We start from the raw sequence: 12265 nt of genomic DNA on the forward strand, positions 1-12265 counted from the left end.
AATTCGCCCCTTGTCATATTAGATAGTCTTTTCTAATTGACTGCTTTTCTTCAAGCTCCTTCATTCATGTTAGTTGATTAGTCTTCAAATTTTTGCAATAATCTAGTATGGTAATTCCAGCAATCTCTGCAATAACCTGGGAAATTAAGATGCAGAGAGTCTGTGAGTCAATTGCTCTGGGTTGCAGAGAAATCATGAAATCACTGGACCGCAAGTGACCTCTACAATTCATCTAGTCCATCCCCTGCCTTCAGATAGGACCAACTTTAAATCACCTTGAGTTGGGTTTATATTTCATTTTTTAAGGCCTAAGAGAAGGAGATTCCAATTTCCCTGTGTTCCATGGTGTCATGGTCCTTACTAACTTAACCTTCCCATCAAGAATATTTTCTTCATCCTTAAATCCTCCTTAGTTCAGGCTAAGATCAGTTCTCCTTACTCTGTGAGAATGAACAAATCCATCCTTTTCTATAATGATACAACGCATGCGCTGATGGGATTTGTGGCGTAGAAGTCTTTGTCGTATTCGTCAGGACTGTCTATCGCTGATTATGTTGGCATGACCCCCAATGATAACATCTATGGATAAAAGATGTCTCAAAGTGGAGGAGCTGCAGTGGTGAGTGGTTAAATAAACAGTCCCCACTCTGTTACCTGACCATATTTTCCTAGAGCTACCACAGTAAAATAAGTAGGAATGAATTAAATCTCCTGTGGATTCTTTATGAATGTGTTGGAAAGGCAGGGCAGCAGCATTATAACATGGGACCATGGAACCCTTATAGGTGATGCCACTGGAACCTGAGAAGGGTTTCCAGATTAAAAAAAAAAGTTCTCCTGAATAGGGAATGTCCCTATATCAGGGAGGAAACTTCAAAAGCCAGAGTGGAGAGCTTAAGACTTTTTTTTCTTTCCCTACAGAATAAAATAAACAGAAAGATAACTGGAATAGAAAGCAGTAGAGCTGGGTGTCTACATAATTCCCTAACAGTGTGACCACAGACAGTTCAATTAACCTTGCTGTGCCTCAGTTTTCTCATGTGAAAAATGAGGAAAGTGAATGAATGAATGAATGAATGAATGGATGGATAGATGGATGGATGGATGGATGGATGGATGGAAAAGGATTTATTAAGTACTATGTGCCCATATCTATGCTAAATGCTGGGGATATAAATATGAAAGCAAAAGTAACAGTAATAATTCTAATACTTGTACTTCCTACCTCTCAAGGTTGCTGTAGAGAAAAATGTGATTTACAAACCTAAAAGCTAGATGTAAACATGAGTAACTGTTATCAGCACATGCAAAGAAAAATAAGCAGTGAAGGATTGTAAAGGCTATCCATGGGGCTTAGTAACTTCCAGCTAGAAAGGCCATTGGGTTCCATTCATTCTCTAACTCTTCCCACCCGCCCCACCCTAATCACTGATTTCACAACTGACTGAGAATAACAGAAGGACAAGAGATGGAGACCTACTTTTCTAAAGTTTGGTATAGACAGCTCCTCCCCCGGAACAAACAAGAGGCAATGCAATATGGTGGCAGGAGCACCAGTCAAGGAGTCAGAGAACCCGGAATGGGCTCTGGCCTATGATGCCTGCTACCTTTGTGACTTTGGGCATGTCATTTCACTTTGCTGGACCTCCATTTCCTCACTATAAAACAAGGGATTTAGAGTAGATGAGGTGGGAAACAGATTAGATAGTGTCCAGAAGTTGTTATTTGATAAATAAACCCGTGAATTAATTGCATCTGTGTAGGGGAGGGTTTTTGCTTCGCCCAAACTTGTTTGCCATTGTGTAGGCCTATATTCAGAATCATATTCTTTTCTTGCAGCCCCTTTTTTTTTTTACCAATTCTATCAGAGGCTAAGTCTCATTGGCAGTCTGCCAGCCAAGCTATTTGTCCATGACTCGAGTATGCAAGAAACAAAGATAATAGGGAGTAAGATCACCCAAACATTCTAGACCACCACTGCTTACCAACGGTAAACATCGTGTAGGAGAACATGAAGCTTATGAGTAGCCATTTCAATATTTTCCTTCATAAGAAGTAAACATAACATTAGGGAGAACAAGTTAATAATAACTCATGTTTACATAGTTCGTTGAAGTTTTCAAAGCATCCCCCCACCCCAACAACACAGTAGAATAAGTAGTACAAGGATGTTTATTTCCATTTTACAGATAGGACAACTGAGACCTTGAAAAGTTAAGTGACTTGCTCATGATCATATGGGCAAATCGTGTGTGGGGCAATAACGTGTGATGCAGGATTTGAAACCACACCTCCTATCTCCAGTTCTAGTTCTCTAACCTATACCAGAAAGTGTCTCAACCTGTTCTGAGAGCTACCAAAGGTAAATTTTCTTTTAAAAAGTCTCAAGATCCTTCAGCATTTTTCCAGCTCATTAATGCTTCCTAGATTTACAAAGTCCAGAAGTGGGGAGATTACAGAAACTGAGTCATTAGTTGCCCTTCTCACTAACTGATGCCTAAATGGCTTTATTCATTGGCAAGAGGAGGGGTGTGGACCTTTTATGACTGTGTGTGAGTTTGTGTGTTTGAGAGGGAGAAAAACAAAAAAAACCAATAAACACTTAAATCACCAGATCCACAAGCAAAGGAGGAAGGGAAAGCTGTTTTATGGGCTTGACTGGTGAAGCTACATGACTAAATATGATGTACATTCCGCTGCTTGTTCACACAAATTCATGCGATTTCCCCCCCCCTTTCCCCAGGGAAAGGGTCCCTGTTCACCTCCACTCCTCTTGACTCTCCTTAGCTGTTGAGTTGGGGTTAACTAGATTTGCAAAGTTTGGCTTCCTTGCTTGGCCTGGCGCCATGCCCTTTATTTTATTCAGCTTGTCCCGGGCTTCTTGGCATTTCTTCAGGCAGGGCCCACAGAGGTCTTTCTTTTCTACCAAGTACAAGCTTTCTAACCGCTTTATGGAATCGATAAATGCCACATCATCATCTTTGGGGAAGGGATTGCGCTTTGCATTCAGTTTCTTTAGTTTGGGAAGTTTGGCAATACTAGTGGGTATACTGGTCAGAAGATTGTCGAAGACACCCACCTCATGGAGCTCTTTCAACGCCCCAAGGGTAGTGGGGAGATTCTCAATATGGTTCAAACCCAAGTTCAGTGTACGAAGGTTCTTCAGATCTCTGAGTTCCAAAGGAAGGCTGTTGGCGGTTAGCTTGTTATTGCAGAGATTGAGGTAGTGGAGAGTGCCCAGCTGACCTATGCTTTCAGGAAGCTTCTCAATGAGATTGCTGTGAAGATCTAACCAGCGCAGATTTTGGAACTTGGAGATGCTTTCTGGTATCTTCTTGATCATGTTCCGGCTTAGGTCTAGTTCTTCTACTTCACTGAGCTTCAGGATACACTTGGGGAAGGTGGTGATCCCCATTTTGCTTAGGTCAAGGCGCCGTCTCCCATCGAACGTGACCTTGATACAGTTTTTGGCGATCTTTAAAGTGATCTTTTTCCCCTTAGGGCCTTTCCGTCCCTTGGCCATTTTGCTTCCTTAAATACAGTAGGTGATGTAATTGACAGGTGGAAAAGAGATGAAATTGATGGAAGATATTAGCAGAAACACCCTGGGGAAAAAAAAACCCAACAAGTATTAGAAATCAACACAAGAATGTAACTTCAAAATTCACTGTGTTCTCCTACAGGATGGGATATAGAAAGAGGACTGAGAAGAGAATATAATTTAGTGTTTAGAGCACTGAGGAATCAGAATCTCTGGTTATAGTCTGAATTCTGCTATTAATTAGCTGTGAGTGACCTTAGGCAGGGTCCTTCACTTGAGTTTTCCTCATTTCTAAAATATGATGCCTGGACCATATTATCATGACATTTCCTTTTAGCCTAGGATTCTATAATTAATTAATTATATTAATTATTAATAATTCTAGGATTATATAAATAACCATTCATTCCCACACACATATGTATTATATGTCTCTCTCTCTATATATATATATACATACATATACATACATATGCACATATGTGTATATATTTATTTGTGTGTGCATATATATACATATGAATATGTGCGTATGTGTATACCCTATCTATATATAGATATATATGGAGAGATATAAATATAAATGTATTCCTTGAATCTATGGTTCATTGTGCTACTATCAGTCAAATTCTATCAATTCTCAGTACTTGGTCACACCCATCACCTACCTTGTCAATTCCTAGACCTGTTCCACCAAAAACTACTTAAGAAAGTCATACCATGATATTGATTGTAGCTACAACAAATTCATATCATCTGATTTCATCTGGACCCTCGCTACACAGGAAACATTTTATTCTTCCTTGACTGATTCAATCTTAATTCAAGTCAACAATCATTTATTAAGCACTTACTATGTGTCAGGCACTGTGATAAGCACTAACACTACAAAGAAAGGCCCCAACAGTCCCCAATCTCAAGGAGCTCACAGTCTAATGGACTCTCAGGCTCCTTCTGGTTATTTCTAATTTACTCCTCATTCCTCAACCCCACTATGGCACTCTCATTGCGTCTTTCTCAGATGGTGACCTTGACTCCTATTTTTCTGAGAAGCCATCCATCATGTTTTCCATCATCTGTTCTACTCCCTTCGTCAAACAAACAAACAAAAAAAACCCTTCTATATCTTCACCTATCCTTTGCTCATAGGATCAGAGATGCAAATTCTGGAAGGGACATTACAGTTCATCTGGTCAAACCCTCTCATTTTATAAATGGGGAAAATGAGATTATTAGAGGTCAGATGATTTGCCCAAAGTTACAAACGTAGTAAGTAGTAGATCACTATGTGAACTTAGGTCTTATGACTCCAAGTTAGCACCTCCTTTTCTACTTGTGTGACCTTGATTCAGAAATATGTTGTTAAATGTTTAACAACTAGCTGTCTGGAAACAAAACAAAAAGTATATACTTGATACACTTTTGAGTTTAGTCTGCATTATTAACATTTTCCATCATTTTCTTAAGTCTAGAAATTAACAGTACAATAAATCAAGCCCTGATTTGTAGTTTTGTAGTCTTTGCTGATTTCTGCAGTGTAAATGCTAGCAACGAAAATTTAACAATTGGCCCTTAAAAGCTTAAGCCAGCTTGCACTCTCTCTCTCTCTCTCTCTCTCTCTCTCTCTCTCTCTCTCTCTCTCTCTCTCTCTCTCTCTCTCTCTCTCTCTCTTCTCTCTCTCTCTCTCTCTCTCTCTCTCTCTCTCTCTCTCCTGCCTTTGTCTCTCTGTCTCTCCTTGTTGCCTCCTTACCCACTCTCTAAAAATATCTCCAGGATTTCACCTACTTTCCTAACAAAATAAAACCTTCATTTAAATGTCACCCCGTCATTCTTCTAGTTATATATGTCTTCCCATTTTACTGTCAAACTCCTAGAAAGATCATCTATATTCACCGATGCCTCTTCCTCCTTGCACACTCACTTTGCCATCCTTTGCCATATGGCTTTTAAGCCCACTGGTGTAACTGAAACTTCTCCCTCAAAGGTTACCAGCTGTTTCTTAACTGGTAAACCTGGTGGCCTTTTCTCATTCCTCTTTGTCCTTGTCTATATCTATGTGACCTCTATGTCACATTTAACATCATCTGCCACCTTCTAGGTGTACTCCTTCTAGGTACACTCTCAAAGAGTGGGGAGGGACTTTAGACATCCTCTATGCCAACTTTATAGATGAGAAAATTGAGGGCCAGAGAGAAATTAAGTGACTTGCCTAAGGTCATATAGCCAGTAAGTACCAGAGATCAGGTCCTCAGACTTCAAATCTAGTGCTTTTCCCCACTCTATCCTACCCTTTCCTAAATTTTTGTGGTACTAACCCTCCCCTGGCTCTCTCCCTGCCTATCTGACTGTTCCTTCTCTGTCTCTTTTGTTGGGCCATCATGCATCTCCTGCTATCAGGTGCTATTCTTGTAGGATTGTTGTGAGGATCAAGTGAAATAATATTTATAAATGATACAATATTTGTAAAAAGTGTTGAGTACAGTACCTGGCACATAGGAGGTAATCTGTAAATACTTATTTCCCTTTCCCCTTTCCACTGAAACTTCCTAGGTCTGAATATCCTCAACCATAACGTGAGGATTGTCCCTTCTAGCTATAACTACTTGAGTGATTGAGCTTTCTGAGTCTTACTTTTCTCTTCTGCCAGAGGTGCCATCTCGAAAAAGTCATTGAACCTCTCTCTCGGTCTCAATTTCCTCATCTGTAAAAGGGGGGAAAGATTGGACTAAATGACTTCCAAGGTCCCTTTGAGCTCTAAATCTGTGATCCTGCTTTCTTCCTTGTTAAGCAGTCTGAGAGCCTTATTTCTTTATTCATTCTAAATGCCCTTTAACCTTATTTAATGTACTTGGTTGCTAATGGCACCAGAGACTTGTCTTATTCTACTCAAAGGATTTCAGTGACCATCCGGAGGTCCGAACTCTTCTTAGCATTAAGAGTAATCAAAAGTAGAAACCTAGCAGGAAAAAGACATTCAATGGATGAGTTAAACTGGGGAAAGAAATGGGAATTCCCATCCTCGGGAGTGAGCTGCAACAATGGCAAGTTACAGCTGGTTAATCTCGGGCTGAGTCCAGCACTCTACGGTTTAATTGGAGAGAGTCAAATCACAGCTTTGATAAATGATTGTTGGGGAAGTAATATGGATTTGTCTATAATAAATACACTTCTCCATTAAAAAGTCTTCATTCTGAGCCCTGCAGGCTCTTTGGCTCCTCATTAATCATATTCAAGTCCATGGGGGCGGAGCCGGGGAGAGAGCTCTGACTGGAGACAATGTGCCTCTCTCCTCATTTCTCTCATACACTGAAGCCCAAATTGTGTATGTCAGGTATCGCTGCACGATCAGTTTCTTCTCTGCCTGCACCTCTCTGCTTGCAGGCCCACAGAACTCCTGCTTCTCTCCCTGGTCTTCTTTCAAGTGCTGACCCTCTTGCTTAAAAGGCAGCATGATGTCATGAAAAGAAATCAGAAGACCTGGGTTTCAATCTGCTCTTTGGGAAAGTCTCTCTTTCTGGGTTTCCTTAGCTAGAAAATGGGGTGGAGGGAGTACAAAATGTCCCTCTCAGCTCTAATTCCTATCGTCCAAAGCCAAGACTTGAGCTCTAAATCTTTAGGAAGAAACATCTAACTGAGGTTCAAATTCTTGAAACCAGAGATGATTCGGAACTCGTGGTGGATGTGAGATGGAGGCGGGGGAAGGGAGCGAAATTCCCGAGTGGTACAGGGCTGCAGCTCTCCTGCTGGGTGTTTCATTGAAATAAGTTAGCGGCTTTTTTATTAACCATCATTGATGTCATCAGTGACCTTGCCAAAATAAGAGGTTACAATTTAAGAAACTCTAGCAAATTATTTAGAACACCTAAGAACGAGCTGTTCTCTACTGTTATACCTTTTACTTAGTTGTATGTTTCATTGTTATCGCATCAGGAAAATCTGACAGGTTGATTTTTACTTTAAAGTAACTCATTCACCTAGTTCTTCCGAGTTAAAACACTGGGCTGCTCCACCCCATGGACATCTAAATGAAAACTCTAATCGTAATCCATTTGCTTCATTTTATACAAATGCTTATTAGCACATTCGAGTTATAAAACTGTCATTATTGTTGGTTGAAGTTGGGAATTTCAAACAGTTGCATATCTACATTTCTTTTTTAAGGAGGTTGAATTATGTATTTGCAAGTGCAATGTTTCTAAATAGCAGCCAGATATTTTAAATGGTAGCTGCAGATTAATAGACTGTTGGAAGACTGAAAAATATATTAAGGTCATCTCTCATGTGACTTCATGGGTTTTACAGTCTAAAAATATGAGGCCTCCTGAGAGGTGATAAAAATTTGCCCAAAGCCACACAGTGAGAAAAGAGACAGTGCCAATCAGTGGGTCAACAAATACTTACTAAACACCTACTATGTTCTAGTCATTGTGCTACATGGTAGGGATGCAAAGAAAGGCAGAAGGCAATTCTTGTTCTCAAGGAGCTTACAGTATAACAGAGGATACAACATGAAAAAAAACTACATAAAAAGAAGACAAACACAGAATAAATAAAAGATAATCAAGAGAGGGAAGGCACAAGGGTTAAGGGGAAAGGCTTGTAGAAGATGAGATTGTAGCTGGGATAGCACCAAGGCTAGAACTGACATCTCTCTTGAATTTCATTTAGCTCAGTTCCCTTTCTACTACTTCATGCAGCTACCTAATATTTTGCTGTTTCCCCAACTGCCAAATAGGCCAAGATACGGATTCAACCAGTTCGAAAATATTAGGTTATTTGATGGGGATCTTGACAGGAGAGAGTGCTGGACTTGAATCAAAAAGACTGGCTTCAAATCCCACCTCCAAATACTGGCTGTGTAACCCTGGGCAAGTCACTTAACCTTTGTTTCACCTTTATAAAATGGAGAGGGTAGACTCATCCACTAAGGTCCCTTCTGGCTCTCAATCTGTGATCCTATAAGATCATTAAAACCTAGATGACTCACTTTAGATTTGATATTTGATTCGGATTTGATATTTGAGTTCAAACATAAATTACTGTCTTTTTTAAAATAAGTCTTACCTCATTTTAAGTAAAAATAGTATAAAATCAAAAATTCCCTCATAGAAATGAGGCATTGTTCCATGTGAAGTCCATGTTATATATTTGATTTACAGCGAAAATTGCTCTTCCTTTTGCTTAACTAGACTCTCAATCTTCCTTCCACCCTAATTATCTTCAGTTAGGCCTATAAAGATACACAAAAAAGCAGAGACCCCCCCCCCATACACACAAATGAAGGGCAATGAGAAACCATTAATTTGTTTAGATCAGAGGGGTTGACCTAGCCTTGGTGGACAAGTTTATCCCTAGGTAAGTTCAGCATTTGCTATATTCCTGATACTAGTTATTTATATGTATTCTTTTTTTTTTTTGTAAGGCAGTTGGGGTTAAGTGACTTGCCCAGGGTCACACAGCTAGTAAGTGTTAAGTATCTGGTCTGAGGCTGGGTTGAACTCAGGTCCTCCTGACTCCAGGGCCGGTGCTCTATTCACCAAGCCACCTAGTTGCCCCAATACTAGTTATTTAATAGAATCATAGGCGTGGAGTTGGAAAGGACCTCATTCTCATGTAATTCAGCTTCTCATTTTTAGAGATTAGGAAGCCAAGGCCCAAGGACGAACATCATACTAGTACACATGAGGTTTGAACACCGGGCCTTTGGCCTCTCTATCATTCCTCTGTACATACTCTGAAAACATCCAGATTTATTATTGGCCTTCCAAACTGTGGACCCCATACCTGAATGCAACAACCCCACATGAGGTCTAACCAAAGCATAATATGACTATCATTTCCATATTTTTCTGTGTGTGTGTGTGTGTGTGTGTGTGTCTCTCTCTCTCTCTCTCTGTCTTTTTCTCTGTCTCTCTGTCTCTCTCTCTCTGTCTCTCTCTGTCTCTCTGTCTCTGTCTCTCTCTCTCTCTCTCTCTCTCTGTCTTTTTCTCTGTCTCTCTGTCTCTCTGTCTCTCTGTCTCTGTCTCTCTCTGTCTCTCTCTCTCACTGCGGCCCATGTTCAAAGGAGCTTTTTGACTGCTATATCACATGGCTGCCTCATATAGAACTTGTGGTCTACTTAAAGATATCTATTTTCAGAAAACAGATATCTATTTTCAAATTGCTGTGATTACACACCTCTTCTGTCTTGTATTTGTGAAGCTGAGGTTTTAACTTACATGTAAGACTTTACCTTTATCCCTAAATAAATTTCCCTCCATTTGAGTTCTATTAAGTACAGCAAAGTAGCTGGAACCCCTTTTTCTAAGCCTTCAAGTTTCACCTAAGGCTGGACTGGACACTGGCAGAATGATAAATAACTTGCTAGTTGATTTGGGCTTCTATCTTCTGCATTTGTTTCTCTGGTGGTTTTATTTTTAAGCTTGCCATCAGGATGTTTAAAAAATAATGAAGCCGTTTGGGGATGTATGAAACAGTTTATCAACTCTTAAATTCCAATGGGATGTGAAACCTTTTCTCCAGTCTTCTGTAGTTAGTTGGCACAGTGGGTGCCCTCTGGCTGGACTTGGAGTCAGGAAGACTCAAATTAAAATCTTCCCTCAGACACTTACTAAGTGTGTGACTCGGGGCAAGTCACTTAATTGCTCTTGGCCTCAGTTTCCCCATCTGTAAAATTGGGATAATAATTGCCCCTACCTCACAAGACTGTTATGAAGGCCATATGAGATAACACACACAAACATACGCTTTGCAAACTTGAAAGTACAATATAAATGCAAGTTGTTATTATTATTATTACTATACTGTGTTGCAAACATCCAACAATGACTTCAGGTGGAAGGCATGATCATTATCTGAGAAGACTAACATGAAAGCACATTGGCTTGAAAGGAGGTGGGGATTCAGAGCAAATAAATCATGACAAATGAGCCAACCAGCTTTCCCTACACTGCAAGATTATTTTTCTTGGCTCACCTTTCTAAGTAAAACAAGGAAACAAAATTGCATAAAGCCTGTTTTTCTAGCCCTGAAAGCACACCATGTACATAATTCATCTTTCAGATGATTTACAAGGTAGAGCTGTGTGTTTTCCTAACACCCATGAAAGAAGCAAGATTCTCAAGTAAAAGGATCTACAAGCCAAAAGCCAATTGCCCTTTTCTTCATCTTACCACCACCATGTACCCAAAGCAGGAAGTAATAGGGAGATCCAGCAATTACCTGTTTACATTCATCAGTGCAGCCAATTACACTAATTACACATTCAAGTTCTGTAACCCAGGCATCATCCTGTTTGGTTATTCATGGCAATCAAATTACAAATAATCCACAAATTTCCTTTTCACTTGGAACTGTATCATCACAGTCTAGGTAGAGCTCGGTTAAAATATAACTGTATTCAAGCTAGTGCAGGCCACCCAGAGTGAGAAGATCTTTTGTCTGTCCCTCCAACCTCTATTTTTCCCTAAAGGAGCTATCAGTATTTATTTGCTAAGCTGCTAGCTTGGGCTTCTGCTCTAGAGTGCCTATCAGTATGTTTGCATCTCTCCTTAGTTCTTTAAGAGAGACATGAAAGAGAAATGCTATTAATCTTTCAAAAATGCAGATCTTTCCCCCCATGATTCTGGATAATAATAAGGATAATCAGGCTAGCAAGATTTCTGTGAGGAAAAAAGTCCTTTTGCAGACTGTAAACTTGAGAATGAGTTTGAAATGCAGCTTCAACATTTAATAGCTGTGTGATAATGAACATGTCGCCTAATTTCTCTGTGTGCCTCAGTTTTGTTCATCTCTAAAATGGAAATAATAATACTTAATATAGTTCACAGGGTCATTGTGGAAAAAAAACCACTTTGCAAACTAGAAAGTTTTGGCCATTATATTCTAAGCATTACTAAGCCTCTAAGAAAGCATTACTATTCCTTTGGAAACTATTATCTGTCAAATCTGGTATTTTCTCTGTTCCTGTTAATAAGAATCCAACTCTTCTTTGGATCAAAAGTACCCAGGGCCCAGTAACCAAAGATCCATGATTTCTATTTAGTTTAATAGTATTTGTTTTGTGGTTCTGAATATACACTGTCTTAATTGGTTTTGTTCAAATAAAGCAATAGTATAGAAGGGATGTTTTACAACATAAAATAATAAATCGTTATTATTAGTGTAGGAAGAGATGAGAAAATTTCCCAGTACACCAAAACTCCAACAGCGATAAATATCTTACTCTCCCAGACCAACATAAACCAAGACAATAAAAAAAAAAATCTTAACTCTCCCAGATGTCACAATCCTCTGGTGGTATCTATTTAATTTTGAAACAATAATACTAGTTGATGTACTTCATATTATTGGTAATTAAATCTGAGTCACCACCAAAGAAAAAGATAAGGCTTGATAAAGACAGAAAGAAAGAAGGAAAGAAAGAAGAAAGGAAGGAAAGTAGAGAAGAAAGAAAGAAGAGAGGAAGGAAGGAAAGAAAGGAAGGGAGGGAGGAAGAAAGGAAAGAAAAAAAAAGGAAGGAAAAAAGAGGAGAAAGAAAGAGTGAACCAGAAAAACAGGTTTCAAGTTCCAATTCTTCCACTTGAGCTGTGTGGTCTGAAATGCAACATCTTTCCCTTGGGCCTTAATTTTCTCAGAAAGAAAGATGATAGGGAGGAAGGAGGGAGAAGGAGGGAAGGAAGAAAAGGAAAAGAAAGAAAAGGAAGAAGAGAAGAGGAAGAGAAA

The 12265-nt window shown here is 39.5% G+C and overlaps 2 protein-coding genes across 3 annotated transcripts in view; one reads left to right on the forward strand and one right to left on the reverse strand.

The window, feature by feature from the left end:
- Positions 1–12265, forward strand: part of WDFY4 (WDFY family member 4) — a 395486-nt gene that overhangs the window by 283800 nt on the left and 99421 nt on the right.
- Positions 2155–12265, reverse strand: part of LRRC18 (leucine rich repeat containing 18) — a 32853-nt gene continuing 22742 nt past the window's right edge. For both annotated transcript variants that reach the window (XM_020996872.2, XM_020996871.2), the window contains one exon: positions 2155–3605. In XM_020996872.2, coding sequence (XP_020852531.1) covers positions 2759–3523 — 765 coding nt within the window. In that variant the 5' untranslated portion in view covers positions 3524–3605 and the 3' untranslated portion in view covers positions 2155–2758. The remainder of the gene's footprint in view (positions 3606–12265) is intronic.

The sequence above is a fragment of the Phascolarctos cinereus genome, unplaced genomic scaffold (genome assembly GCF_003287225.1).
Source record: "Phascolarctos cinereus isolate Bilbo 61053 unplaced genomic scaffold, phaCin_HiC Scaffold_3;HRSCAF=262, whole genome shotgun sequence".
Taxonomy (NCBI): Eukaryota; Metazoa; Chordata; class Mammalia; order Diprotodontia; family Phascolarctidae; genus Phascolarctos; species Phascolarctos cinereus.